Here is a 27,590-nt window from a genome sequence, read left to right on the forward strand (position 1 = left end):
AGTGAGGAGTTTCACCAGGGGGGACGTAGCGCGTGGGAGGATCACGCTATTCCCCCCTTCGCCCCAAACAGGCGCCCCGACCGACCAGAGGAGGCGGTAGTGCAGTGACCAGATCACACCCGCAGAAATGGCCAGTTGTGTCTGTACGGATGCCTGGCCAAGCCGGACGTAACACGGGGATTCGAACCAGCGATCCCCATGTTGGTAAGCAACGGAATAGACCTCCACGCTACCCTGTCCGCCCCCCCCCAACTTTTCTTTTTTTGAAATGTCATTATTTGTCAGACAAAAATAAAAACAGGTCACAACACAATACTGGAGAGTAGCCTTTACTCTGGCCTCGTATTCCCATTAAGGGATGAAAAATCGAAATCCACTGCCTTAATAATCCAGTTAGAAGACACAAAACAGAGGGGAATTCAGCTGTTACAACAGCAGACAATCTGGAAGACCATCATAAACACAACAAAAACAAAAAAGACGTTTTAAAGGTCATATTTACTCACCTGTACAATTATCCAACCAACCAACATCAACGTATAACACAAGTCAACGGATAATATTTACACTGAGAGCAATCTTAACAAATGGCTTGTCTTTATCCAATCAGCAATTAACACTGCTAGTATCAAAAAAATGAAATGCAAAAAACACCAAACACATGTTATTCTTTAGTGCATGGGCAGCTCATACATATTTCTTACTTATGTCCTTAATCCAGCAAAGTGAGCTGTGTTCACAATAAGTATGTGTGGTAGATCTGTAGATATGAAGCAGAAGCAGGCATCGCAGAAGCTGTGCCTCTAATAGGTAGGATTTATTTACATAAATGCCAAAAGACATGGTGCAAAGATTAAGTTCATAACATTTAATTACAAAAAGGAAACATTGGGACGTGTTTACATACTTGAAGGAGGCACATTTCGCCATCCAGTGCGTATCACATATAATGTTGTATGCTAAGATTTAAGTTTTCCCTTCCCTCCGAACCTGAACATCTCCCAGTCACCGCGTGTAGCGTGGAGAATTCATAGTGCGAGACGATTATATGAGTGGGAGGGTTTTATTCACTCGCAGTGCGATCTGTCACTGCCTTTGCGCTCTCTGCAGTTGTGTGTTTCAGTGTATAATCGTAGTCACCCCGCATAATTTGTGTCCTCGCTCTACTGTTGTGACACGCTCGTCAGAGTCCTGTCCTTGTAGTGCTGCGTGTTTATGAGAGCAGGGCTATCGGTTATTCTTTACCCCGGCCGTGAAAACGCCTTACTCTGGCTGGACTCTGGTGTATGGGTTTACGTGCATGAATATGTGTTCTCATGCGAGTGTGTGTTTGTAATCTCACCTGTGCATGTATTATGTTTATGCAACTGTGTGGGTTGTTTGGTGTCTCATCAGGACTCCATCTGCATGTGAGCGTGTGTTTTGGGGTCGCAGTGGGGCGCTACATGCATGCATATTAGTGTGTCCTGAAGAGCCTTGATCCTGAGCTGAACGCTGTTAGCATCGCTGGATAAGCAGCCTCCTCCGTTTAGGCTAAGCTCTGCTGAGCTGAGAACACATGCTGCTTCACCAACCAGACCGGACTGCTCCAACACCTGGACTGACCCGAACACACACACACACACACACCAAAAACACTAATTGCAAATAATTTTAACAGTGCAGCTTTGTGTAAGAATTCATGCTGTCCATGACAATTAAGACCTTCTTACTTCAACGTGAAGTAGAAAAAGATATCGAAATTGTCACTATGTACTTTTAAGGGTCACAATTATGATTTTTAACATTATCTCTATATAAAAGTTGTAGGGGCAACACTCCATTAGCAGCCATAATACTGAGCAGCCTTCTGTGGGTCTCTGAAACACCACTGAAAATGTGAAAAAAGGTGTGAAACTGTACATCCTAGTTTGCAAATAGGCTGCATTGTATAAAGAACGGGCAAGTGGCAACACTTTATACAGCTGTATGTTAAGTCGTTATTCACATTTTGTTACACAGATCTATGTAGCACTGCTGTTTGCATTTACTTGTACATAGCAGCCTATCATCGGCCTACCAGGAAGTGAATTTTCACATTCACGGACTGTCTGCCAGTGACGTCACCTGCAGAAACAATTTCGGTGCCATTTCAGCGCCACACAGAAGACTGTTAAGTATTGAAGCGGAATGGTGAATATTTATGTAATGAAGTGAAACTTTATTTGCTTAAAAAATGCAGCGTTTGGGAAAGGGCAACAAAAATGTGCAGGTAAAATTCTAAGTGTGAATGTATGACTAGATTTGATGAAACAAACATTTTAAAAAGTGCATATTTTTTTGGGGGGGGGTGTTGGGTAACAAGCAACATTTGCTCACTGTGCGTAGAATCTCTGTTGCTCTGCTTAGCGGGTTTTGAGAGAGGACAGCAAAGTTGATCGAGAGGCTCAGGACCAATAGTGGGGCCAGCGTTGGCTGCTGTGGGTGGGATGACAGAAGCTCGACTAATGCCTGCAGGTGGTGGTCGGCAGGAGGAGGAGGAGCTGAGACCAGAGAGAGTGCTCTTAGGTGTTCCCATGTCTTTTTGGCATTCACCTGTAAGTAAAGATAACAAAGTAATGATATGGTCATCAAATGACTTAAGAATATGTGTGCACCACACCAGAAACAAGTTATATCATTCTATTACCCATACACACAGTACCTGAAAGTAGAAATCAATAAATCGATACACAACAAAAGACGGAGCAGGACAACCATGTGCGAGGACAACTATAAACGGAATTGGCTGGATGAGAGTAAAGACAACAAATCTCCCTGGGTTATACAATCGGGGAGACAGACAGGCAGGAGACAAAGGGATGAAACCCAGGGAGGCTGGCCAGACAAACTCATAGCAAAATCGATACTACATTCACCCCATTCCCCTCTCTCATATCTCTCTCCCTCTCTCTGTCAGATGAGAGTCATCCATAATTAATCCCTCTGCGTGCTATTCATCCTTCTCAGTCTATTCTGGAGCCTTAAGTGAGGACAAGGCTGCCCTAGGCAACTAACACAGACCCTCCACATAGTCATGTTATGATGCGGTACCTATGCACAGACATGGAAAATCAACTGCTCGTTCAATTCTTTATTCACGACCTCGTCAGCCAGCCAAGATTTACCTTGGTTAAAGACCAAGACTTCAAACTTACACAATGCAGTTTTTGTTAGAGTAACGTTTTTAGACTACAGAGGTGTTTTTCTTAATACCGCTCTGGATCACGGGTCCGTTCTTTTTTCTTTCCTTTTTTTGATTATGTCACACAGTACCAAAGTACTACCATGTGGGTCTAGGTCCCAGGGAAAGACCAAATTTACTCAGCTTGTTTGTGTCCTCCATTGAAAAAGTTGAAAAGCTGAGAGTATAGGACACAAGTCTGTGCCTGGAAGACCTGAGAAAGGAGTCGGAGGAGATACAAAATCTCAAGAATCTCCGTCTTTCTCAGTCTCAGGCTTGTTCATGATTACGTGGAAAGTCTAGATGCATGTTCAATAATCCAGGTAAGAAAACCAAAGGTTGAATCACTTCATCTGGACACAACTTTTATTGACAGATATGTTTCATCACTCAACTAAGTGACATCTTCAGTCTGAAGAGGCTGATGATGTCACTGAAGAGGTTTGCTTTATATGGAAAGTGATTCGGAATGTCTCTGCACCTCTGATGCTTGAAGGTGATGGACCTTACATTTACTTGGCTCAGGAATTTGAAGGAACACAAGTATAAAGCGTTAAACTTTTATGGAAAATATGATGATCTTAACTGTTCACCGTGTTTCCCATTTACATCTCAAAATCTTTAATGTTTAAAGCCATTAGGCTGGGAACTCCTTCACCTGAAAAATACCCTAAGGTAATAGATATAAAAATGTCTTTTAGGATTGGAGGAGCATCGGTGCCATGGTGTTAATCCATCCATCCATCCGTCCATTATCTCAACCGCTTATCCTGCTCTAAGGGTCACAGGGATGCTGGAGCCTATCTCCCAGCAGTCATTGGGCGGCAGGCGGGGAGACACCCTGGACAGGCCGCCAGGCCATCACAGGGCCCACACACACACACACACACACACACACACACACACACATTCATAACTAAGGACAATTTAGTACGGCCAATTCACCTGACTTACATATCTTTGGACTGTGGGAGGAAACCGGAGCGCATTATTACATATACAGAACTCAACAATTGTAACCATCATATTTTAAATTCAAAATTCTCCAGCAGTTTAATGCAAGGTTTGACCAATAAACAATGCTGAAGAAATCATGTTTGAAGAGCAGCGTGTTTCTTGTTTAGGGTTATTTACCAGTTGAAGTGTCCTATGGTGGCCCCTGTTGGTGGGATGGTGGTAGAAGGTTAGGAGCCACAGCAGAGGGCCACAGTCCTCAGGCTCTGCGAATACCAACAGCTGGACAGCCATTTGCACCCAATGGGCACACTGAACAAAGAGGAACCAGGCCTCAAACACAGCACACTGACCCCTGCAAGAAAAGAGCAGAAAGCACACTCAATTCTATAGGTACAAATACTAAAGGTACAGGCCTGTCCTAATACTCGGCTCCCATGGGTCTTGAATGACCTAAAAGAATTCTTTATGGTCCTTGTTTCAGGTGAGTGACCAGAAATATGATACTGCTGCAAGACTGGCTTAATAAGAGCAGGCCTGGATTTCAGTGGTCTGTGTCATGAGTAACACTTAAAATCTATATAAAAATTTCAAAAGTGTAGGTATACTAGGTATAGGTCACATGTAGTGGGGAAAATGGATTGTAACACTGAACGTATATCCCTTTTGTCTTTATTTTATTTTTGGAGTAATAGAGGGTTGCAATCTAATGAGCATAATGGGCTTTTAATTGAAGACCCATGTTGAATTCCATGCTGCTGTTTTGGAGCAAAAGAGAGCTGAGACGCAGTGAAAAGGAGGAGCAGTCTCCGCATGTGTAGCTCCGTGGCTCGTTCTTTCAAAACTCATACAGACAATCAACATTGTGATCAAATCTTAGCAGTACAGTACATCAGTTGATACACTATCTATAGCCTGTGCTATATAAGCTAGTTGATCTAACTTAGTCAAATCTGCAAAATAGCCTGAACATGTAGCTTCCAGCTGCTCAGATGGGAGTCTTGAAAGGTTTCAAACTCTCTCACCCTACCGCCTTCCCTGAGCCATTGCTATGAATAACAGTGTGGGGGAAAAAATTGCTGAAATCATTTTTCATGATGCTGCATGATTAGGCTGTATTCGGTTTGAGCTAAGAGACTGTTAGAAAAAAAGGATAAGATGGGAAGCCAGTGAAAGTAGGACAGGGTGAAAGGAAGAGAGTGGTTAAGAATAATGAAGGACGACAGCAAGACATGGGGTGGGGGGGGTAATAAGTAAGAGTGTCTTGGGTGTCTTGGTTTGCTGCTGTTGAAGATAGAGAAGTGAAACAGACTGCACCACCGTCGGGGATGTGGGGAAGTTAAAGGGAGAGCAGCAGTAGAGTCAAAGAAAGCCAGACAGCTGCAAAGGCTATAGGCTATGGCTTAAAGTTAGACAAGGGATAAGATCTCTCAAATTTCCCTAATACCATCATTAATACCTCCCACCCCAACAATGCCCTGCCCTCCCCATGGCTCCCAAATTTTATCAGCACCCCTCTTAAGGCCCTGGCAGCTGCATCATTGCTCGGAGCAACACAACACACAACTTTCCCAGCGCTGGCTTGGAACAACGTTTTGGGAATTTCGCATGGTGCTCCAGAACGGAGCGGCGGTGGGAATAATGGGCCCTATTAAAAGCCGCAGCTGGAGGGTTGTAGACTCCATCCCCAGACCATCAACAACACCCCCCCCCACACACACACCGACACAAGCACCTTTCTCATCTCATTCTCTTCTTCTTTTTGTCTGCATGACCTGTCTTCTCTTTCTCTACAACAACTCAGCGCCTGTCTTCCAATTTTCCAGGTCCCAATTTCTGAAATGCCATTTCATATTTTTCTCTGTCCGCTGTCTCCCTGGCTCTCCTTACCCTCACTCCTTCCCTCCCTGTACTCTCTGACATTCATTTTCTCTGAAGCGCTCTCTTTCCCAGGCTAACAGCCTATAATGAGCGCTTGGAGGAGCCACACCGCACACCAGGAAATCTCCACTGTGATGCATGGGGAAAATATCTAACTAACCACCCCCTCAACAGCGGCTAATGGAAATGAGAACACCACAAAGGCATTCAGGAGGCTGATAGTAGCAGGCACACATTAACACAGTCTCTCTCTCTGTCTCTTTTTCCCTCACCTGGTGCCTCCGACTTCATTGCCTTCCTCTTCTTCCTCTGTTAGTAGCTGTAGGGAGCCACTGATCCACATCAAGTGAGCTTTCCAAGCATCTTGTGGCATCTCTAGAAGGACAGATTGAAACAGACGTATTTAGCAAATATGAGCTTTCCCCCCCGGAATCAATCACCATCTGCATAATTCAAACCTGCAAACCTGTTCCATTTTGTTTAGGATGTGCATTATCCTCCACATGCAAGTACGGAAATCCCTGCTTCTCAGAGCAACACACAAATCCACAGTGCACTTTAAATGACTTTAATGGACACTTCCCAGCCAATCCACAGTATTCCCCCAAATCAATCTTATAAACAACGGTAGTTAGGATGAGCAGTAGCCCCGAGTGCAGGTCTGAATTTACTCTTAGGAATGAGAGCACAAATCATGATAAAACCTCAAATCACTGTTTTCCACTGTACCACTTTGATTCGGTCCCCAGTGAAAAATAGCCTTTCATCCTGCACACAGTAATAATTAACTCTGAGTTCTGGCTGGGCTCCACTGAGTCCCTAAATGGCCCCATTCATGTAAATCACTCCTGCCTTCAGGCCAGTCTGGGCACACACTGATAAGTAATGCTCCGCTGGGTCCTCGCACTCACCTACCATACATCTTTCCAAAGACAAGGATTCCAATACACAAATACTGCCAAAGCACATTTAGCTTAGGCCATTTTAGCTAATAGGACAATTAAATAAAGGTCAGATGGTCTGTTTGTATAAGATGATCAGTGGTTCAGGCAGCGCACACCTAGGAAGTTCAAGTAAACAGTAATTAGGATTAAATTTCGGTGCATCAGGTATGATCTTACGCGAGTCAAACATTACCTAAATCTGTGCTTACACTTCCCCTCTGGTCCAAACTAAGTCAAATTATTAACCGTTACATCTTACATCAAACATTAATGGATGTTCACTAACTATAATTGATTAATGAAGTATTCTCCAGCGGAAGAGTTTTGTTTGCATACTTTGTTAAACTATACCAGAAGAGGGACTCTTTCTCACAATGCAAGGCCCAGTTATTTGCTTCAGCATTTGATTATACAGAAACACACACACACAAAAAACAAGTGCATCTCAAAACATTCACCCACATGCACCCCTGCATGCATTTATTCCATATGTGCACACACCCACATACAGTCAGTCATGCATACACTTACGTGATGGCTGGGTCAGCAGGGGAATCAGTAAATTATGAGGTGCGTGGGGGAAGAATACCTTCAAGGACACACAACTCTAAAAAAAAAAAAATTTAGAAATTTTACAACACCTTATAAAGTCAAATAATTCCAATTCTGAACCGTTAATTGAACCAAGTGTTATAGTTAAAAGGGGAAAAAAACAGATTAAAATGTGTTCTATATCACACTGGATTGGGGTTCTGAAAAATGACATTTGGACTGGAGTGTTGTGTAACTGTGATATAGGCTAGTGTGTACTAATGTGTAATGTAGTATGCAAACGATGGTGTCTAATGCGGCATGAACATAGTCATTAAAATTGGGTTTGCAGCAACTTCACTGTGTCACTGCCATCTAGTGGCTAATGTGTGAACTAGTTGCACATCAAATCCTCATAGTATCTGCTAAGAGGAGTTTTTCTCTGTTTACTTACCAGTCTCAATTCAATTCTGATGCCTCTGTATGACTGACATATGCAAATTAGATCATCGGCAAGAAGTTTAGATATTGCTATGTAACGATCTCTAACACTGAACTCTGGGTCGGACTCCCCATGAAATCTGATGAATTAATTTATGGCACACAGACGGGATACATAGCCACAATAAGAGATACATCACCTCATCACTGTATATCTTACAAACACCCTGTCTTTCTAAAACATCCCTACATCTCTCACTCTCTTCTTCGAAAACAAGTGCACAAGCTACCAGAGGGTGAATGCAGATCTTTGTGACAATCTAGTCTTTCTTCTGCATAACACTAACGCTTTTGTCCACAGGGTCGAGCAAAGTCAACAAAATCCCAAAACTCCTCGTAGCAGCTTTAAACACAGCGGTATATTATCACCCCACTAACATAGTGACACCTGAGCCACAACTTTTTTTTTTCCAAAAAGCAATCTGTTTTAAGGTCTGCTGTCAGTAATAGTTTGAGCCAGTACTGATTCTCTAGTCAAACAATGTTGCTGGATGATGGCGGTCCCCTGTTCAGTAACAGGCTAATACACAAATCAGCCAAAATATTAAACTGACAGGTAAGTGAATAACATTGATTATCTTGTTACAATGGCACCTGTCAAGGGGTGGGATATATTAGGCAGCAAGTGAACAGTCGGTTCTTGAAGTTGATGTGTTGGAAGCAGGAAAATGGCCAAGTGTAAGGGTCTGAGCCACTTTGACAAGGCCCAAATTGTGATGGTTAGATGACTGGGTCAGAGCATCCCCAAAACGGCAGGTCTTGTGGGGTGTTCCCAGTATGCAGTGGTCAGTATCTACCAAAAGCGGTCAAAGGAAGGACAACTGGTGAACCAACAGGGTCATGGGCACCCAAGGTTCATTGATGCACGTGGGGAGTGAAGGCTAGCCAATCTGGTCAAATCCCATAGAAGAGCTACTGTAGCTCAAATTGCTGTAAAAGTTAATGCTGGCTATGACAGACAGGTGTCAGAACAGACAGTGCATCATAGCTTGCTGCGTATGGGGCTGTGTAACTGCAGATCGGTCAGAGTGCCCATGATGACCCCTGTCTACTGCCGAAAGCTCCTACAATGGGCATGTGAGTGTCAGAAATGGACCAATAGCTCTGATAACGACTGCAAAGAGGATTAATATCTGAGTTTCATCACCAGCCAGTCAGACTAGCTTGGTCTAGTCAGAAAGGCACGAACTGATGAAGCCTCTTGGATGAGAGGCGAAACGTCTTCACGGATATATACCAAGTCCAGTTGCACTCGATTCAATTCCTTTAGATAACCATGACCTGGATGAATGAGAACATTCACAGAGACCATGAAGCAATGGAAGAAGGTGGCCTGGTCTGATGAATCACGTTTTCTTTTACATCATGTGGACAGCCAGGTACGTATGCATCATTTACCTGGGGAAGAGATGGCACCAAGATGAACAATGGGGAGAGGAAAAGCCGGTGGAGGCAGTGTGATGCTCTGAGCAATATTCTGCTGGGAAACCTTGGCTCCTGGCATTCATGTGAATGCTACTTTGACACATACCACCTACTTAAACACTGTTGCAGACCAGGTACACCCCTTCATGGCAACGGTATTCCCTGATGGCAGTGGCCTCTTTCTGCAGGATAATGCGCCCTGCCACACTGCAAAAATTGTTCAGGAATGGTTTGAGAAACATGACAAAGAGTTCAAGGTGTTACCTTAGCCTCCAAATTTCCCAGATCTCGATCCGATTGAGCATCTGTAGGATGTGCTGGAAAAGCAAGTCCGATCCATGGAGGTCCGACCTCACAACTTACAGGACTCAAAGGATCTGCTGCTAACATCTTGGTGTCAGATACCAGAGGACACTTTCAGAGGTCTTGTGAAGTCTATGCCTTGACGGGTCAGAGCTGTTTTGGTGGCACAAGGGGGACCTACACAATATTGGGCAGGTGGTTTTAATGTTTTGGCTGATCGGTGCATGTATCTGAGGCCTTGTCGGGGCCGGGGGCTGAAGGATTAAAGTGAGGGTGAGAGTGTTAAAACCACACATGCCATCAGGGGGCCATGTCAGGGTAAATATCTCTACAAGACTTAAACACAGAGCATTTTACACACAGAAAATACTGGAAGATTTATTTGTGAGACATTTGCATGACATTAACTCAATAACAACTTCCATTTATTGCCTTATAATGCTGGACTTGTAAAATGTACTCAGTGGGTCCATTTTAAGAGAGGCAGAGCTGTGGTGGTACAATGGAAGAAATGTTATCTTGGAATATGAAATTATCATCACGTTTATCATATCTGTTATGGGTGCTTTTATCAGATTCGGCTTTTTCTTATGTTTTGTAAAATAGCTAACTGTACTGTTCATTTGTACAATTCACCATAAGCATGTCAGAGTATTCTTTCTTTTTCAGAAATGATGAGTCATTGATCATCTGCTGTAATATCAAGAATAAAATTCCCAGGGTTTGTGTGTTTATTTTGGCATTCGGGTGACATTTTTATCTCATCTGACTGACAGTAGGTGCAACAATTGAATTAGTTGCAACTCTAAATCATCAAAATGTCAACAACTGATAATGAGGAGCGCAGATACCAACAGCATAGACAAGGCCCCCATGACAGATGTAACAAAGATTCCCACGTCGAAAAAAAATCTCATATGAGGGAGAAGCACGAGGCAACAAAATACAACCTATGGAGAAGAGGTAACCCTTTAAATAAGGTCACCGCTTCCTGGGTGTAGCAGCTTCCATGAAGCATTTAAAATGCTTCAAAGGAGCAAGTGCTACCCAAAAGAAAGTCCTGCAGCAAACAAACACACAAACACCACAGGAAGATCTATATGTTCCCTCTTGAAATAAACCATGAATTGCGAAGCCCTTGCTTACCTGAGGTTGCAGTGGTGTTAGTTCCTTGAGAAAACAGCTGGTGAACGAGTGGAGGAAAGACAACACAGACAAACTCCCTTCTACCTGCCTTGCCATGGTTCTGCAGGATGCGCATAAGCACACAAACATGCGCACACACAAACAATTTAGTCAGTCATGACTGAACTGGCAAGTTAAACAACCAGAAAATTTACCCAAACATTTCTAACTCTCTCTCTCTCTCACACACACACACACACACACACACAATCAACCTGGAATGCTACCACTAACCTGAAGATGTCGCTGACAACCAAGAATAATGAGCAGTGCTGAGCACAGGCTTTAGGCTAGAAGACACAAAAACACATATTCAGCACTTTGTATGGACTTCACTGTTTTAAACATCTCATAGACCACGTAGTAAGCCAATAGTAGGGAACCCTACTATTGGCTTACTAGGGAAATTCTGGATGATACCATATGCCAGCCAACCAGTAAATACCCCTTATGACCCCCTTTGGGAGGATAGGGACTTCTCTGCTTTCTCTTGCAGAAAAAAGGCAGTTTTTTCCATTAAAATAACCACCAGGTGTCACTGTTGCATCATCTTGAAACCTCCATATCAAAATCACAGAAAGGTGAATCAGTTCATCTGGACACAACGTTTCATCACTGATCCAAGTGACTTCGTCAGTCTCAACTGACTGCAGGTATCCCCACCCTTCTAAACAATACGGTTGCATAACAACCGAAACCGATGATTGGTTTCATATGCAAATAGGTGTGACCATTAGCTACTTTCAATGTCCATGTGTATTCACAGAGGATTGGGGAATAGTTGCAATCACAGCATTGTAAGATGGTGACAGATGTACTCTTAGGCCCCCTCCTCAGTTCAGGGATGGTCGTTCCCTTTTCACATAGATGGTCTCTTTGACTCCTTGTTCAAACCAGCGTTCCTCCCTATCAAGGATGTGCACATCCTCGTCCTTGAAAGAGTGGCCACTGGCCTGTAGATGGGTGTAGACTGCGGAGTCCTGGCCTGGCGTGTTAGCTCTTCTGTGTTGTGCCACCCTCCTGGCCAGCATCTGTTTGGTTTCCCCGATGTACAAGTCATGGCAATCCTCCCGGCACTTAACAGCGTACACTATATTGCTCTGTTTGTGCCGGGGGACCCCAATCCTTGGGGTGGACCAATTTCTAGCACAGCGTGTTTGGGGATTTGAAAGCAATCAAGACACGGTGTTCTGAAAATACACCTCTCATTTGTTCCCGCCACACACGGAGTCACCACTGGTTTACACCTACGCAGCTGTTGTCCTTCTCTTGTCTCGAGATTTAATTTCAACTCAGGTGTCATCCACATATCTGAACCAATGGCTAGGTGGTGTCCCTGGGTAGGACATCAGAGTCCTCTTCCCCACTGCTCCTGAAGACACAGCTTCAGGACCAGACAAACTGAAGACACGTACTTCACATACAAGGGGCAGTCCTATAGGCAGAGGCGTGGGTGTGCTATGGGTTCCCCAGTTTCACCTTAGTGGTCAACTTGTACATGGAGGGAAGTGGAAAAGAGGGTTCTGATTTTCTATTCAGGGACACCACCTAGTCATTGGTTCAGATATGTGGACAACACCTGAGTTAAATTTAAATCTCAGGACGTACCACATTTCATCAACCACATTAACTCGGTGGACAACCACATCAAGTTCACCAGGGAGGATGTGAAAAATGACTGGTTAGCCTTCTTAGACTGTGAAATTGCAATTGGTGATGGGGGACATTTGATTGTTGATGTTTACCGTAAACCAACACATACTGATCAGTACTTAAGGTTTGACTCTCATCATCCACTGAAGCACAAACTAGGAGTCATCAGGATGCTGTACCACCGAGCTGAAAATGTCCCCCCCCCGACACAGCAGCCGGGGAAGGGGAGAAATCCCACATTAAACAGGCCCTGGTTAAGTGTGGTCATCCTAGCTAGGCATTTGTCAAAGCCAGGAGGACGCCCAAACAGTGTACCAGCTGATCAAAGAGAGGAGAAGGACAACAGTCATCTAATCGTAAACCAGTGGTGATTCCATGTGTGGAGGGAGTGTTGGAAGAGTTGAGACGTGTATTTTGCGAACACCACATCTCAGTTGCTTTCAAACACCAAAACACGCTGCGCCAGAAATTGGTCCACCCCAAGGATCGGGTCCCCCAGCACAAACAGCAATATAGTGTGCGCTGTTAAGTGCCAGGAGGATTACCATGACTTGTACATCGGGGAAACCAAACAGACACTGGCCAAGAGGATGACACAACACAGAAGAGCTAACAAGTAAGGCCTATCATGTGTTTCACACATACATTAAATAGCTGCACTGCACATGTGTGACTCCCTCTCTTGTGTTCATACATCTTCTATATCCAGCAACTTTAATTATCATCCCTCTCTCCCTCACACTTACCATTAAGGTAAGGAGAGCAGAGGGAGCAATAAAGGTATGGCTTATTTGTCAGCGTAAGAAATATTGTCCAATATAGGGGTGCACATGCACCCTACCCTTGCATCTCTGATCCTGCAGTGCTACATAGGGACAAAGGGGGCTCTTTTTCAGTCCAATTAAGAAACACTACACATAGATGACTACAGAGGGCTGGCTAAGCACTGATGGCACCACTGGAGTTGGTGGACATCTGTTGCCTTGCTCAGCGAGACATTAGCAAAGGTTGATGTTTGTTTCTTGCCTTTTCAGCATTATTACGGGTTCATAACGACAACTGTCATTAAAAGCACTGAACTATTTTGCTGTTACAATAAAACATTAAGACTAAGTAGTCTAGCAATTAAACGTGTTGGCAATTAGCTAAGTTGAAATCTAATATATTATATCTCCAATCTAAAATCTGCTGTCATTTAGGTGATCTGTATCTCTCAGTTTGACGTCTTGGGATGGCCAGTTTGTTTGAGTTCCTTGTCTGACGACCTGTGAGTTCCCTGAGGGGGGGTGGCCAGTCACTGAAGTTGGACTTCAGCAGTTTTCTGGCAAAGCCAAGACACAGTTGAGTGTCTCTCCCTGATAGAGTGCACAATCAAAGAGTGCAGAGAGCCTCTGGGTACCCTGAGTACCTCTCGGCAAGTATGATTTTACAAGCCCGTTTCTGCGTGCTTTCCAGCCTGTTAGCCTGGTCTGTAGTCAGGGAAATGTGCCAGACAGGGACTGCATATTCCAGCACCGGACCCACATAACCTGTGGAGATGGAAACCAGTTCTGGGTCTCAGACACCAAATTTTCAGGTGAGGCAGAGCAAAAGGCTTCCTTTTTGCTGAGGTTAACATGTGGCCCACCTGACTATCCCATCGCAAGTTACCATGGATGGTGACCCCCGAGACTTTGACTGTGTCACAGACTTCCAGGATGTTCTGGTCCGCAGACACGGGAAGCTTGAGCCTTGGTCCTCTGGTCTCCCCGCTCACCATGCCACCCTGCCGCCCAACTCATTATGAATATTACCTTATTCACGTTTTAATTCTGTCATTGTTTGTTTTTTCCATTTAGTATCTGTACTTACTCTGAACTGACATTTTCATGACTGTATAACATGAACAGTCTTGTTTGTACTTATTTTGCCTTTCTCAATCACTTATTTTTAAAATTAAGCATTTGCCTTTTTGCTTTGCAGTTGCTTTTGTAATTAATTCTGCTGCCAACCCACACAACAATTTTCCAACAGGAATAGATCAAATGTAGTTTATCATTGTGTAAAAAGGGTCAATAATATAGTATTGCTGATGAGAGCAACCACTCCATCCCCCCACCTGTGTTACAATGACATTATGGATGCATTAAGACCCCTCCCTAAAACTGAGACCTTCTTACCATCAGTCCTAAAACGCTATGCAACCCATTATATTCCCATTGTCTGTTCATGTCTTACCCAATCAGGACAGCACATTGCATGTGATTAAATGTGACAGCGCAGCCCTTTTGTCCATATGTCTGTTTGGGCATCTTTGTTGGTACGCACGTGTATGTGGTGGTGTGCATCTGTGGGTGCATAGTATCCCTGTGTGCATGCATGCGTGCGTGTGTGTGTGTGTGTGTGTGTGTGTGTGTGTGTGTGTGTGTGTGTGTGAGAGAGAGAACCATCATGGTTTCCTCTAGTGAAAACAGATGGGTTTTTCAGCATCCTCCTCCATACCTTACCACTAACACTTCAAGGAGGGTCAATTACAGAACATAGCAAACATCCTGTTTTTGGTAGTCAGGTCCAGGAAGTGAGTGTTTATTGTTATTGGACCTGCATCTTGTTGGATCACGAGGGGGGGGAGGAATGTGAGCTTAATTTCATGTTTCCCATTTCTGATTGCAGTTTAAACAAGTGCAGGAGAGGGAGGCTAACAGCAAGGCGAGCCAGTCACCTCCTATGCCTGTCATTTTTGCCCTTACTCTCATTGCACGCTATCGACCAAAAGCACACGGGCGCACACACACACACGCGTATAAACATACACATCAGAGACCAGAGTAAGCCCCAAGGATAAATGAAACCTAAAACGGATGCCTCCAACCTTCTTAACGAACATGTTGAACCAGATGCAAATCTACAAACAAAGCATGAAGCTTTGACAAGAGAGAGTAATGAAAATGGTGAATGAGAGAAGCATAATCACGGATAAATGCACCGAAACGCTCACATGCATACAAGCACACACAAAAAACAAACACGTATATGTACATACAAGCGCACACACACACACACACACACACACACACACACAAAGTCTGTATAAATTGTTTACAAAACTCTCCAACAACTTCTCCAACATACTACATACCTGATTGCCTGCTCTCAGAAACTCAAGATGAGGGGATCAAGTGTAATCACCGGGTAAGTCTAGTCCTTTACATGTAGAGTAAGCAGTTCCTATATGTATATATACACAGTACAACGCACTGCTATCTGTCTAAATCATTGCGCATGGGTTCTAATCTCAAATAGTGTGCATTACTAGCCAACACATACACAACAGCACACAGAGCAAGTGGACCATCACTCTGGGAAAACACGAGTGACACAAATGACAATCTCTCCCTACTTAGTATCCTGTTCACAATTTTAAATATCGCAAAGGGTCAGGTGGGCAGGCATATTCAGGTTCCCCCTAACCCCTCCCTAAAATCTACAGCTCCGCAGGGGAGTGCATTGAATGATTTGTCTAACAACATTCTGACTCGCAACGACGTACATGGGGCACTGCGGGCATTGGACATATTTAATATGTACACAACTTTGCTTAGCATATATCATCCCTAAGTTACTCATGCCTCAAAGAACGATGAAATGGGTTCAGTGCTCGCTTTGTGACTATGTCTAGTTGCTGCTTATGGGACGATGCTGCAAACAACAAAACAAAACGTTCATTCTGGAAGCTTTGTCTACATCATCTTGAACTTGAACCATGGTGTTGTTAAGTGAGTGCTATCTTTGACAGATTCTTAGAGTGCTTGCAGCAGTTTGTCTAGTATGTTGAAGGTTTATATGGGATAAAAAGTAATCCCTGGTAGCCTAGTGAAAAGACCATAGACTTCTCATTGCAACGCAATGATGCGATCCACTTCCTAAAAACCAGCCATTACAAATTGATGAATCAAGAGTTCAGATTCTGATGAATCAACTATCATTTCTGATCAGCTGCCGCCATTTTCAGAACCAGTTAACCCTCTTAAGTTATATGAGGTGAAGAGTGTGACAGAGACAGAGTTCAGCCCTCATTCAGCATGGTCTGGATTGTGCAGCACTGGCCAAATGATGTGAGATGCAGTTTAGAGCTGGCCAAATGATGTGAGATGCATGTAGAGCAAAGCCAAATGCTGTGCGCTAGCCAGGCAAAAACAGTCAATAAAAAGTCACTGAAAAAAGAAATGGGAATTTTCCAGAAAGCGTGCATTTGAAAACAGTACGACTCTGTAACTCATGATAAATTGAATGGGCATTACTTTATAACTGTTTGGTTTCACAGTTTGAGTAACACTGAAATTGAGTTAGAGTTAAACAGTTCCATTTAACTGCAGCAATACTTCACAAAGTCCCCGCCGTCTTAAAAGCAGTAATTTGTTGCAGTTAAAAATCAAGCAAATCTTCCCATAATGGTATAAAATTATACATATCAACTCACTGCAAGTCTTCTGCAAAGCTAAATTGAAGCCATTACCAGCTATGGCCCAATTCTACCAGGGGCTATTAAGAGGCATTTTTAATGTCCCTCCAAGGCATTCCAACTCTTTGTTCAGATAACTAATTTCAAGTACTTCCTTTAGGGATTTTGTTCAGCCACCAGTGTGGCATCTATCCATCTGATTATTCACAGTCATCATGCCAATTTTGTGGCTATGTGATATGTGTGTAATATGAATGGAGCTTACTGTGCCGTGTTCCCGTGTTGATGTTCAACGCTGGAACTGTGCTTTTACATGCTGTACCAAAAGTAAATTCCACCAGCCTGGATATGCAGTCATTAAGGAATCTGAATCTTAAGCATTTGCTTTAATCTGCCAATCCACCTGGATCCGTGCACTCCGATGTGTGCCACTGCAAGCCATGCATATGCAGGTATTTGTTTCTGGTGAACTCTACCCCAGCTAACACTGCAACCCATCTGTTTGAAGGTGTACAAATTACAAAAATCAGCGTGTATTGTGATGGGTTTTAAAATGAAAAACCTGCATACACATATTTCTTGAGAGCAGATGGATGGACACATCTGGACTAGATTAAAGATGGGCACCTCATTGACTTTTGGAGCAAAGCTATGTTTAATTGAGCCTGATAAGAATGGTTTATCCTGGAAGATATAACTACTTGAATCCTTTTCAAATTCCGATTTGACTGAGGTTTGATGAAATAATTACCCACCAGTATTGACCGTGCTAGTTGTTGCTCTATGCATTGCGGTGTAGACTCTTTTTTGGTAAGAGCAGACTCAAGCAGACTTATTACTGCCTCCTCCAGGCTGGGCAGGCTATGACACCACAGAGAAACCACAGCCTGGTCCTCCAGGGTTAAGCACTGACTGGGAAAACCAAAAGCAAGGGCTCTGATGTTTATATCCATCGCAGAATACACAGTTGAGCAAGTTTCTGAAAATTCATGTTATGGACTAACAGATGCCCCTCCCCCCACACACACACCATCGTCACCTACCTGGCGTAGGCAGAGCTTACAGCATCCAGGAAGGGTTGGCTGAGAGTCGCTCTCACACAGTTTGCTGGCCTCTGCAATAACATATTAATGAGAGGAGCCACCTCGGAGCATGTGACCAGGGGAACGCAGGCCTCTGACACCGCAAGGACACTGCCACATGAACACCTGTACAGAAACATTCACTTAGACACTGACGAGGACAAAATCTGATTACTCTTTTTTTTTCTGCCCAATTGTATCTGGCCAATTACCCCACTCTTCTGAGTCATCCCGGTCGCTGCTCTACCCCTTCTGCCGATCGGGGGAGGGCTGCAGACTACCACATGCCTCCTCCGATACACGTAGTTGCCAGCCGCTTCTTTTCACCAGACAGTGAGGAGTTACACCAGGGGAACGTAGCATGTGGGAGGATCACGCTATTCCCCACAGTCCCCCCTCCCCCCCCAAACAGGTGCCCCGACCGACCAGAGGAGGCACTAGTGCAGCGACCAGGACACATACCCACATCCGGCTTCCCACCCGCAGACACAGCCAATTGTGTCTGGAGGGACGCCCGACCAAGCCAGAGGTAACACGGGGATTCAAACCAGTTATCCCCGTGTTGGTAGGCAACAGAATAGCCCACCACACTACTCGGACGCCCTAAAAATCTGATCACTCTTATGCCTGACATGCCTAACTTAGCATCCATAGCTTGTTAACACTGTCAAAATGATCTAGAGTGAAGATTTCTTCATGATCTTAATCAAAATACAATGCAAGATAAAAGAGAATCAGCTTTTTGAAATGTCGAGAGCTTAGATTTTATGGACAGTAATGCTGGTGACATGACCTCATCTATACTATAGCTGTGGAAGACCAATATTCTCTAAAGAGATCCTTAGTCGGTTTACCTCTGATTGGAGCCGCCCAGAAAGCTACAGCTCTTCTTAATTTCCTCTGTCAGCGATGCCACCATCTGAAGAAGGAACAGGACAAGTGACGCACATGCATATACATTGTAAAGACATGAACGTACACCGATAAGACTGAGAGAAGCTGTTATGAAAGCAAAGAGGGCTTAAATGCAATGAAGAGTTAGTACCTTCCTCAAGACTTTGAGATGGTACTCTTTTGGTGATATACCCATGTGTTTCAGTAATGCCTGTGCAGCAGTGTCATCGTCTTCTGTTGCGAGCTGACACAACACATTCTGCAGGGAAGGGGGGGGGTGATCATAATGTGCAGCAGATCATTAGTTCTTTCTGTGTATATCTAAAACATAGGACCAGACTTTGATAATGTGTGTTCCAACTCAAGATCCATAACATCAAAGTTAATTAGTTACTGGAACATAGGATAGCTCTGCCATTGGCATCATCATTTGAACCACATGAGAGAGTGGAGAGGAGGCATTCTAATAATTACAGGAGTGAGAATGTATGGACAGCATATGAGCAACTACAAAAATCAACATTTTGCTTATGGGGGAGTGCCTGGTGTTTTAACAAGCACATTTAAGAAGGGGCCTCATCACATACCGATAGACTAGGCTATTAAAGCTTAACTGATTCTGGTGTCTGGGAGTAACTAGTCATAATATGAGAACAAAGAGTGAACACTAAACGCACAAGTCATTGCTCACAAAAATGTCTCCAACCCTTTTCAAGGCACTTTGAGTTGGAAAACGGGTTACTGCAGTGTGATATAATTAGACTTTAATGAAAGTGATTTTTTTTTTTTACATTGATATTCCCTAGAATTAAGGCAGACAAAAAGTCAAAGTCAAAATATTATGTAACACTTAGGTTAAACAGCAAAATAGAAAATTAAATCTTCAGTCTTACACTGAATTTAAAAACAGGCTTTACAGTACTGAAATTAAATAAGATGCCACGCAGCCCTTGTTGCTTCTATGACACAGAAACGGATTAGTAAGCAGAGTCATCTTCGGGATTCAATATAAGCCTTGGAGCAAGAAGTACGCAAGAAAGCAAAAAGGAGCTAATCCATTTTCATCAGTAACTGAATGAAAGCCTAAGAACAAAATCTCCTCTATATAATCACTGTAAGTTGACCCACAGGTACAAAGTGTGATCAGCCAGCCAGCCAGCCAGCCAGCCAAGGCCTGACATCTTCAGCGAAGATCAGTTTCAAAAACTTCAATAAACCAAAAACAAAGCAGAAACATATCTAACAGTAAGAGTATAAATATCTGTCTAACTCCAGATAAAAGAGAAGATTGGGAATGAAAAACAGGAGAGTGAGACAGAAAATGACAGGAATAATCTGACGAGAGAGAGAGAGAGAGAGAGAGAGAGAGAGAGAGAGAGAGAGAGAGAGAGAGAGAGAGAGAGATGGGGCGATGCAAATTTCCTAGCAGAGATTCTGCAGTGCTGACGGTGGGGCTGTGTGGTTTCTTTGGCCAAGGCCTACAGCACGCTACAATGCTTACCCTCCGCATAGTCTCTCACAACAACCCCAATCACTACCATCTGAGCTCCCTCAAACCCTGCACATTGAGTACATAAAAAGCCACTCATACATATCCCACAATGGGCAGGGCAGCACAGTGGGTATTAGGAGGACAGAGACAGAGAAGGACGACTGGTTAGAGGCAGCAGCGGAAAGAGAATGGAACGCAACGCAATGGTTGCATTTGGAAGGGATAAAAAGGGTGTGGTCAAAAGAGGAATGGTTGAAAGCCAAATGGATATACGGACGGCAAATACTTCAGGTCAAAAGTCATGTTTCTCTTTGTAAAAACAGCAACTAAGCTGGTTTTGGGGGCTTGCACAAGTGGCTGGCATAAAAAAGATCCGTCCATAAATCTAAAATTAAAACAGAGGATGTAAAAAAAAATGCAGTAGGCAAGGCACTGCGTTGGTTTTGATGGGTGCCTCTGCCTGCTGTTAACAATTACTAAGCCACGATCAAATTCTCCTAAAACCAATGAACCAACTCAACAAGAGCCTTGGACAATCAAAGCCATGGAGGGATGGAAAGGGAGAAGAGAAAAGTAAAGTAAAGTAAAGTAAAGGCAACACAATAATGAAATGAACCGTGGACAACTGCAAAAAGAAATATAGCTGCAAGCAGTGATGAGGGGGCCAAGAAGTCCAGCAGGGCAGAATCGCCATGGCAACTTGATCTGCTCATGTTTGAAGTGTGGCTGTAAGCACTGATTGCAACAAGGTTAAAACCTAGTATATGGCTGAACCATGACTACATTTAGGAAGTGGCTGTTTTCGCGTGACTGCATTTAAAAACAGGGCTGATTTGACATCGGTTCTGTGAACAGCGGTTGCACTGGACAGCAGTTTTCAAATCCTGATTATTTATACAGTTAAGCAGTGCTAATTTATTTTTTATATGAAATAATTACTTGGCTACAATCACTGCTGTCATGATTGGGCGTGACACCTCCTATAAATACGCTTAAGTTACCACCAACTGTCTGAAGATGCTAATCATTTTCACACTGCGTGTGGCTATTAGCACTGGTGTTTGTGAATTGGACTTTCTTTTTCAGTGAGGCGTTTCTGTATAATCCACGAGCAGCAATAGTTAGCGTAAGAACGGCTGTGCTAATTCAAGGCCAATAGGGAAACTCCCACCTCTGTGTTTACCAGCCATGTCAATGGTCACCGAACCAATGGTGAAACTCCGCTCACTAAGGCACTCGCTCACTCACGGACAACCACATTTGTAGGAATTGCCCAACTGTTGCAGTCCAGCCAAATAGTTGTTTTTGTTAATTACAACACCTCCCGGTGACCACACAATGACATAAAATTTGCTGCACACACTCAGGAAGGTGTCCCGAGTCCATAGGAATCCCCAATTAGTTTTCCCCAACAGCCAAATCTTGTAATGCATGCCAAGCCAAGGGCCAAAACGTCGGCGTTTTTTTCCCCCTATTGCGCCAGCAAAAGTTGTTTTATGTGCAGATTTTATTGCTGCTATTACGTCATTATTATTATTATTCTTATATTGGTAGTAGTAGTAGTAGCAGTGGTGATGGTAGTAGTAGTAATTTAGGCCTGGGATTCTCAAAGCCTGTGTTGAGGGTCACACGAGAAAAAAGTGCACTCTTGAAACAAAATAAGTCCAAAACCAACCATTTAATTATGGACAAATGGACAAAAATAAATGGATGTTCATTCACCAATCAGTCAGAGAAGTGAGAGCGACAGGATGAGGCAATCGTTCTGATGTCAGGCCTGTATTCTGTTGTGTCAATCCTGAGGCAATGGCCAAGAAGTGCATTGGAGAATCTGTTTCTTTTCTGGTTCTTGATAGAGTTCACTGAAGAAAACGATGACTCACATATGTACGTGGAGAGGAATATTGTGAGTAGGAGGATTACAATAGCTCTCATGTTTTTGAATCGAGCCTGGGGAACCACGTTGATCCAAAAGTCACTCACCCCAACGTCCTTGTGTTGTGCTTTCAGCAAATCAGTTGTTCCCATCTCCAAGACCTCCATCTCAAGCATTGCCTCATCTATGGAAGGTACCACCAGCATTTTGGCCTCTGCAGTCCACTGGCCGTCAGCCAAAATGGAGAACGGCTGTCTCAGGAAGAGGAGGACGTCACCTGAGTTTAGGGGAGCTTTCAAATCATTCCTTGAAGTTTTTTGCCAGGCTCGTCACAAAATCCTTCATTGCTGGATCCTCCCACATTGCGTTCTTCTTGCAATGCTCCCACAGATGAGGAAAGTGCAACTTTCTCCTATGAATGTCTCTCTCCAAAAGGTTCAGCTTTAACCAGAAAGCTTCGGTCGCCTCATACATGTCTGTAACAGTGTGGTTCTTGCCTTGTAATTGCAGATTAAGGTGATTTAGATGAGACGTGATGTCACACAAAAAATAACATGCCATCACCTTGTTGTCACTTAAAAACCTCTGATATTCTTGGGCTTTTTGGCTTCGCAATCTGGAAAAAAATGACACAAGCTCATCATGCAGTTCACACACCCTCTCCAACACATGGCCTTTGCTCAGCCGGCAAAAATTATTATGCAGCAAAAGATCTTTATGTTTTGCTGAGATTTCCTCCAGCAATGCTCTGGAAAGGCAATGTTGTAAGACAAGAACTCTTGCAAATGAAATTTACCAGTCTTGTCACAGTATCCATAGCCGCTTTCATTTCCCCACACAGTCTAGTGCACAACACTGATTTGTGAATAATGCAGTGCAATGCTAAGAGTGCTGGGTTAACAGCGGCAAGCCTCCTTACCAAGCCCTTGTGTTGTCCCACCATTGATGGAGCCCCATCGGTGACAATGGAAACAATTTTGCTCACATCCAAGCCATTCTTCTCAAAGAACTCTGTTAATTCATTAAAGATGATTTCCCCAGTGGTGCACACAGGCAGAGGAAGCAAACAAAGTAGCTCTTACCGAAAGGTCTTCCTATCAAAAAAATCTTGCGAACACAGATAGCTGTTCCATATTGGTTCAGTCACAGGACGAGTCTATGCCTTCTGCTTTCTTCAAATCGATGAGTAGATTGGAAAAACACTGGGTGTCTGGATCTCCAGTTAGAATCCCCATGTTTCCTCTGGCTTAGTCGGACGTCTCTACAGACAAAATTGGCCATGTCTGCAGGAGGGAAGCCGGATGTGGGTACGTATGTGTCCTGGTCCAGTGCCGTGTTTTAAGAGAGTCTGGCCAACTGGCTACACGGGCGCCATATTGCCTACCAATTGGCAGGCAGCCCCATTCGCGCGCTATTCGAAATCGCGCTCACTTCATGATCTCTCAAGCTGCACTTTCAAAGAAATAAGGGAAAACAACCCTAACCCTAAATTCTTTAAGCTAATAAATTCATGTTCCTGTAAGTCGAGGGTCACAGATAAAGTGCAGTAATAGAAATCAGGAGGACGACTGAAGCACTCCATATAATAGGGTAAGCTATGAGCCTTGTTATGTATGTCATGTGACCAGCTTAATGAGATAACTGACCGAAAGTCGCCTCACTTTTGACTACTGTTAAATAAGAATTTAACATGACTTATTGTGTTGGTCACCTTATTAATTGGTCTCATGGCAAAATGAGGTTCACAGCTTACCCTGTTTTGTGGGTATAATGTACCATGAATGGATCATGCTGTCAAGTCAATTTCAATTACTAGACTTTGACCCCAACTTAGAGGAAACAAGAATTTATTAGATTAAAATTTTAGACAACATATTGAAGCTACTGAGAAAGGGGTTTGGCCTTTTAAGACCACACCACTGTGTAAATCATTTTGAGAGGCACTTTATGTATTTTACATAATTCAGTACCAGTATTTAGGGTTCCAGAAATTATGGATTTTCCATCATTTCAATCCCAGTTCCAGAGAACCAGAAATGTTTTTATCATTGCATACCAGTGGTCAGAGTAGGTGGTTTAACACCAGATCAGGGGCAGAGGCATGATAATAACGTGTTTCGCTTTTTCAGTCCATGATGAAGGTGATGAGATCAGGAAGAAACCCACCAGAGGTCATAACACAGTCACAGGAACTGAGCAGGAGCCTCTGCTGCATACAGAATTTACTCCAGAGACTTTACTTTTTATCCACTACACTACCAGTGTGGTGGGTAAATTGGTGATCAGTACCAGTATTACATATTTTGCAACGTTCAGTAGGCTACAAGTGAATGATAATGAGCAATAATATCAAGGACACTTAAGAAATATTAGGCCTACCTGTTTCGAGGTTTAGCCAGTGCAGCATCAGTTCTGTATCGGGGCTCTTGTCTAGTTTATCTCAACACTACCCACACACTGCCTCAGCTCAGGCTCAGACCTGTTGCTCAATCCATCCCATATGAGAATCTGGCAATGTTTACATTTGCCTGATTTCTGTCAATGGTTGTACATAGCTTGGATGTGCTATATAACAGATTTCCACACATCAATACCTTACAGACTCTTGGATTGCTCTGGGGAAGTTAGTTTATCGAAAAATCATAAACACTGAACTGAACTCACTGAGCACAAGTAGGAATAAGCTGAGGGGGAACCAGCCCAGCCTACGAAACTTCACGCCAGTAAGGAGTTGCAGTAGACAATTAGTGATATTACAACAGCCTGTACCAGGAGTTGTGCTGCATGTTCAGACAGGTGGGTCTAATTTTCCTGATGTGGTACGGGGCAAATCGGCACAACTGAGCAATCGAGGCCACGTGAACCGTAAAAGGTTAGTTGGTCATCAATCATGACACCCAGGTTTTGGGCAGACTTTGTGGGCATGAGTTGGGTTGATCCAAGCTGGATGTTGTAAGGATGGACTGGCAGGGATGACAAGGAGCTCAGTCTTAAATAGGTTAAGCTGAAGGTGGCGTTCTGTCATCCACGCAGAGATATCAGCAAGGCATGATGATATCCATGCCGAGACTGTGAGGTCATATGATGGGAATGATAGGAAGAGCTGGGTATCGTCAGCATAGCAATGTTATGAGAAACCATGGGAGCGGATGATTGCACCAAGAGAGGTAGTGTATATTGAGAAGAGAGGAGGACCGAGCACTGACCCTTGAGGCACCCCTGTGGATAAGCCGTGCTGTTTGGACACTGCTCCCCTCCAAGATATTCTAAAAGATCTCCCTGAGAGGTAGGGAAATGAACCAGTGGAAGGCAGATCCTGAGATACCAAGCTCAGTGAGTGTGGAAAGGAGGATTTGGTGATTAACCATGTCAAAGGCAGCTAACAGATCTAGCAGCAATAAAGCTGAGGACTGACCAGCAGCTCTAGCCAAACACAGTGATTCCATTACTGACAGGAGTGCAGTCTCGGTAGAGTGACCCCACTTAAAGACAGACTGATTCGGATAGTACAGATTGTTCTCAGAAAGGAAATCAGAGACTTGGATAAAGACCGTGCGCTCAAGTATTTTTGATAGAAAAGGTAGGCGTGAAACCAGTCTGTAGTTTTCAACCTGTGCGGGGCTTAGTGTAAGTTTTTAGAGCAGTGGGGTGACCCGAGCTTGCTTAAATGCTGTGGGGAACACACCCATTGTAAGTGAGGAGTTGATGATGTGTGTGACTGTAGGGTTAAGTGCAGGGGAAATGTAGAAGGTTAGATGGTAACGGGTCCACTGGACAGGTAGTGGAACAGAGTCCAGCAGAAGCTTGGAGACTTGGGGGGGGGGGTGAGTGAGGCACTGTTAGCTGGCAGCGGCAGACAGAGTTGGTCAGGCTCAGAAAACTGGTTACTGATGGCAGAAACCTTATCAGTAAAGTACAAGGTGAACACGTCTGGAGTAAGCAGAGTGGAGGTCAGAGGAGGAGGCGGATTAAGGAGTGAGTTAAAAGGAAAAAACATTTTCGAGCATCAGCAGCAGATAGTAAGTGGCCTTAGCTGTTTTTAAGCTGGAGGAGAATCATGCTAGGAGACACTGATAGTCACTGAGGTCAGTGGACTCTAGTTTTACGCCATTTTATCTCTGATGCTCTGATGACCTCAGTAAGCCATGGACTAGGGAGGGTGTTAGATGAGTGATGAAAAATTTCTGTAAATAAACATTGTGTCTAGATGAACTGATTCAACTATCTTTGACCTCAAGAAAGGATTCCGAGTCCATACACCAAGTTTGGTGTTAATACATAAAATAGTTGTTGAGACATGGCCTCATATCTTGTTTGGCGACTTCACCGCTGATTCCGATTGGCTGTAACCATCAAACGGTTTTGAAACTGAAAACACCATATGATAACCTTTGTGAGGCTTTGTCTGAAGATCACCTGTAGCAAATTTGGTGAAAATTGGACAAAATGTGTGGCCTGTAAAAAACATTTAAACTTTTTCATAAAATACAATACGGCAGAAAATCCATATTGTGGAAATTGACTTCATGGCTTGTATTGAACTTGGCTTGAGACAAGAAACACAATGGTATCTCACTTTTGAAAATCGGGCATATGGTTCAAAAGTTACGTACCTCTAACTTTGACCCACTGGTGCCACAAGACCGCTCGAGGCACAGACATGTAACTTATTAAAAAGAATCATGGGAGGGGCGTCCGGGTAGTGTAGCAGCCTATTCGGTTGCCTACCAATACGGGGATCACCGGTTTGAATCCCCGTGTTACCTCCGGCTTGGTTGGGCATCCCTACAGACACAATTGGCCGTGTCTGCAGGTGGGAAGCTGGATATGGATGTGTGTCCTGGTCGCTGCACTAGCGCCTCCTCTGGTCGGTCGGGGCACCTGTTCAGGGGGGAGGGGGAACTGGGGGGAATAGCTTGATCCTGTCACACGCTACGTCCTGCTTGCGAAACTCCTCACTGTCAGGTGAAAAGAAGCGGCTGGCGACTCCACATACTATGGAGGAGGCATGTGGTAGTCTGCAGCCCTCCCCGGATCGTCAGAATACAACTGGAGAGGAAAAGGGGGGGGGGATCATGGCACTTTCCCCAGTAATTATAACAAATATTGCAACTTTTTACTATGCAGTTTTAGGGGCTGCCATAGACACCCTAGCCAGAAGTAGAAGAAAAATACTTAGACTTAGGGTGCCTACGCAGCTTCACTGCTTGGCCTCCAATTAATGCA

At 43.9% G+C, this 27,590-nt stretch overlaps 1 protein-coding gene across 1 annotated transcript in view; it reads right to left on the reverse strand.

Annotated features, from left to right (window-relative positions):
* Positions 1 to 339: 339 nt before the first annotated feature.
* fancc (FA complementation group C) overlaps positions 340 to 27,590 on the reverse strand; it is a 47,873-nt gene continuing 20,622 nt past the window's right edge. Inside the window, exons 5-15 of the mRNA XM_056289495.1 lie at positions 19,148 to 19,255; positions 18,957 to 19,021; positions 18,064 to 18,228; positions 17,776 to 17,932; positions 11,161 to 11,216; positions 10,888 to 10,987; positions 7,513 to 7,588; positions 6,310 to 6,412; positions 4,337 to 4,511; positions 2,359 to 2,574; positions 340 to 1,595 (exon numbers count right to left, since the gene is read on the reverse strand). Of these exons, the coding sequence (XP_056145470.1) occupies positions 1,392 to 1,595; positions 2,359 to 2,574; positions 4,337 to 4,511; positions 6,310 to 6,412; positions 7,513 to 7,588; positions 10,888 to 10,987; positions 11,161 to 11,216; positions 17,776 to 17,932; positions 18,064 to 18,228; positions 18,957 to 19,021; positions 19,148 to 19,255 (1,425 nt within the window). The 3' untranslated portion in view covers positions 340 to 1,391. The remainder of the gene's footprint in view (positions 1,596 to 2,358; positions 2,575 to 4,336; positions 4,512 to 6,309; positions 6,413 to 7,512; positions 7,589 to 10,887; positions 10,988 to 11,160; positions 11,217 to 17,775; positions 17,933 to 18,063; positions 18,229 to 18,956; positions 19,022 to 19,147; positions 19,256 to 27,590) is intronic.

This window comes from Lampris incognitus, chromosome 1, assembly GCF_029633865.1.
Source record: "Lampris incognitus isolate fLamInc1 chromosome 1, fLamInc1.hap2, whole genome shotgun sequence".
Taxonomy (NCBI): domain Eukaryota; kingdom Metazoa; phylum Chordata; class Actinopteri; order Lampriformes; family Lampridae; genus Lampris; species Lampris incognitus.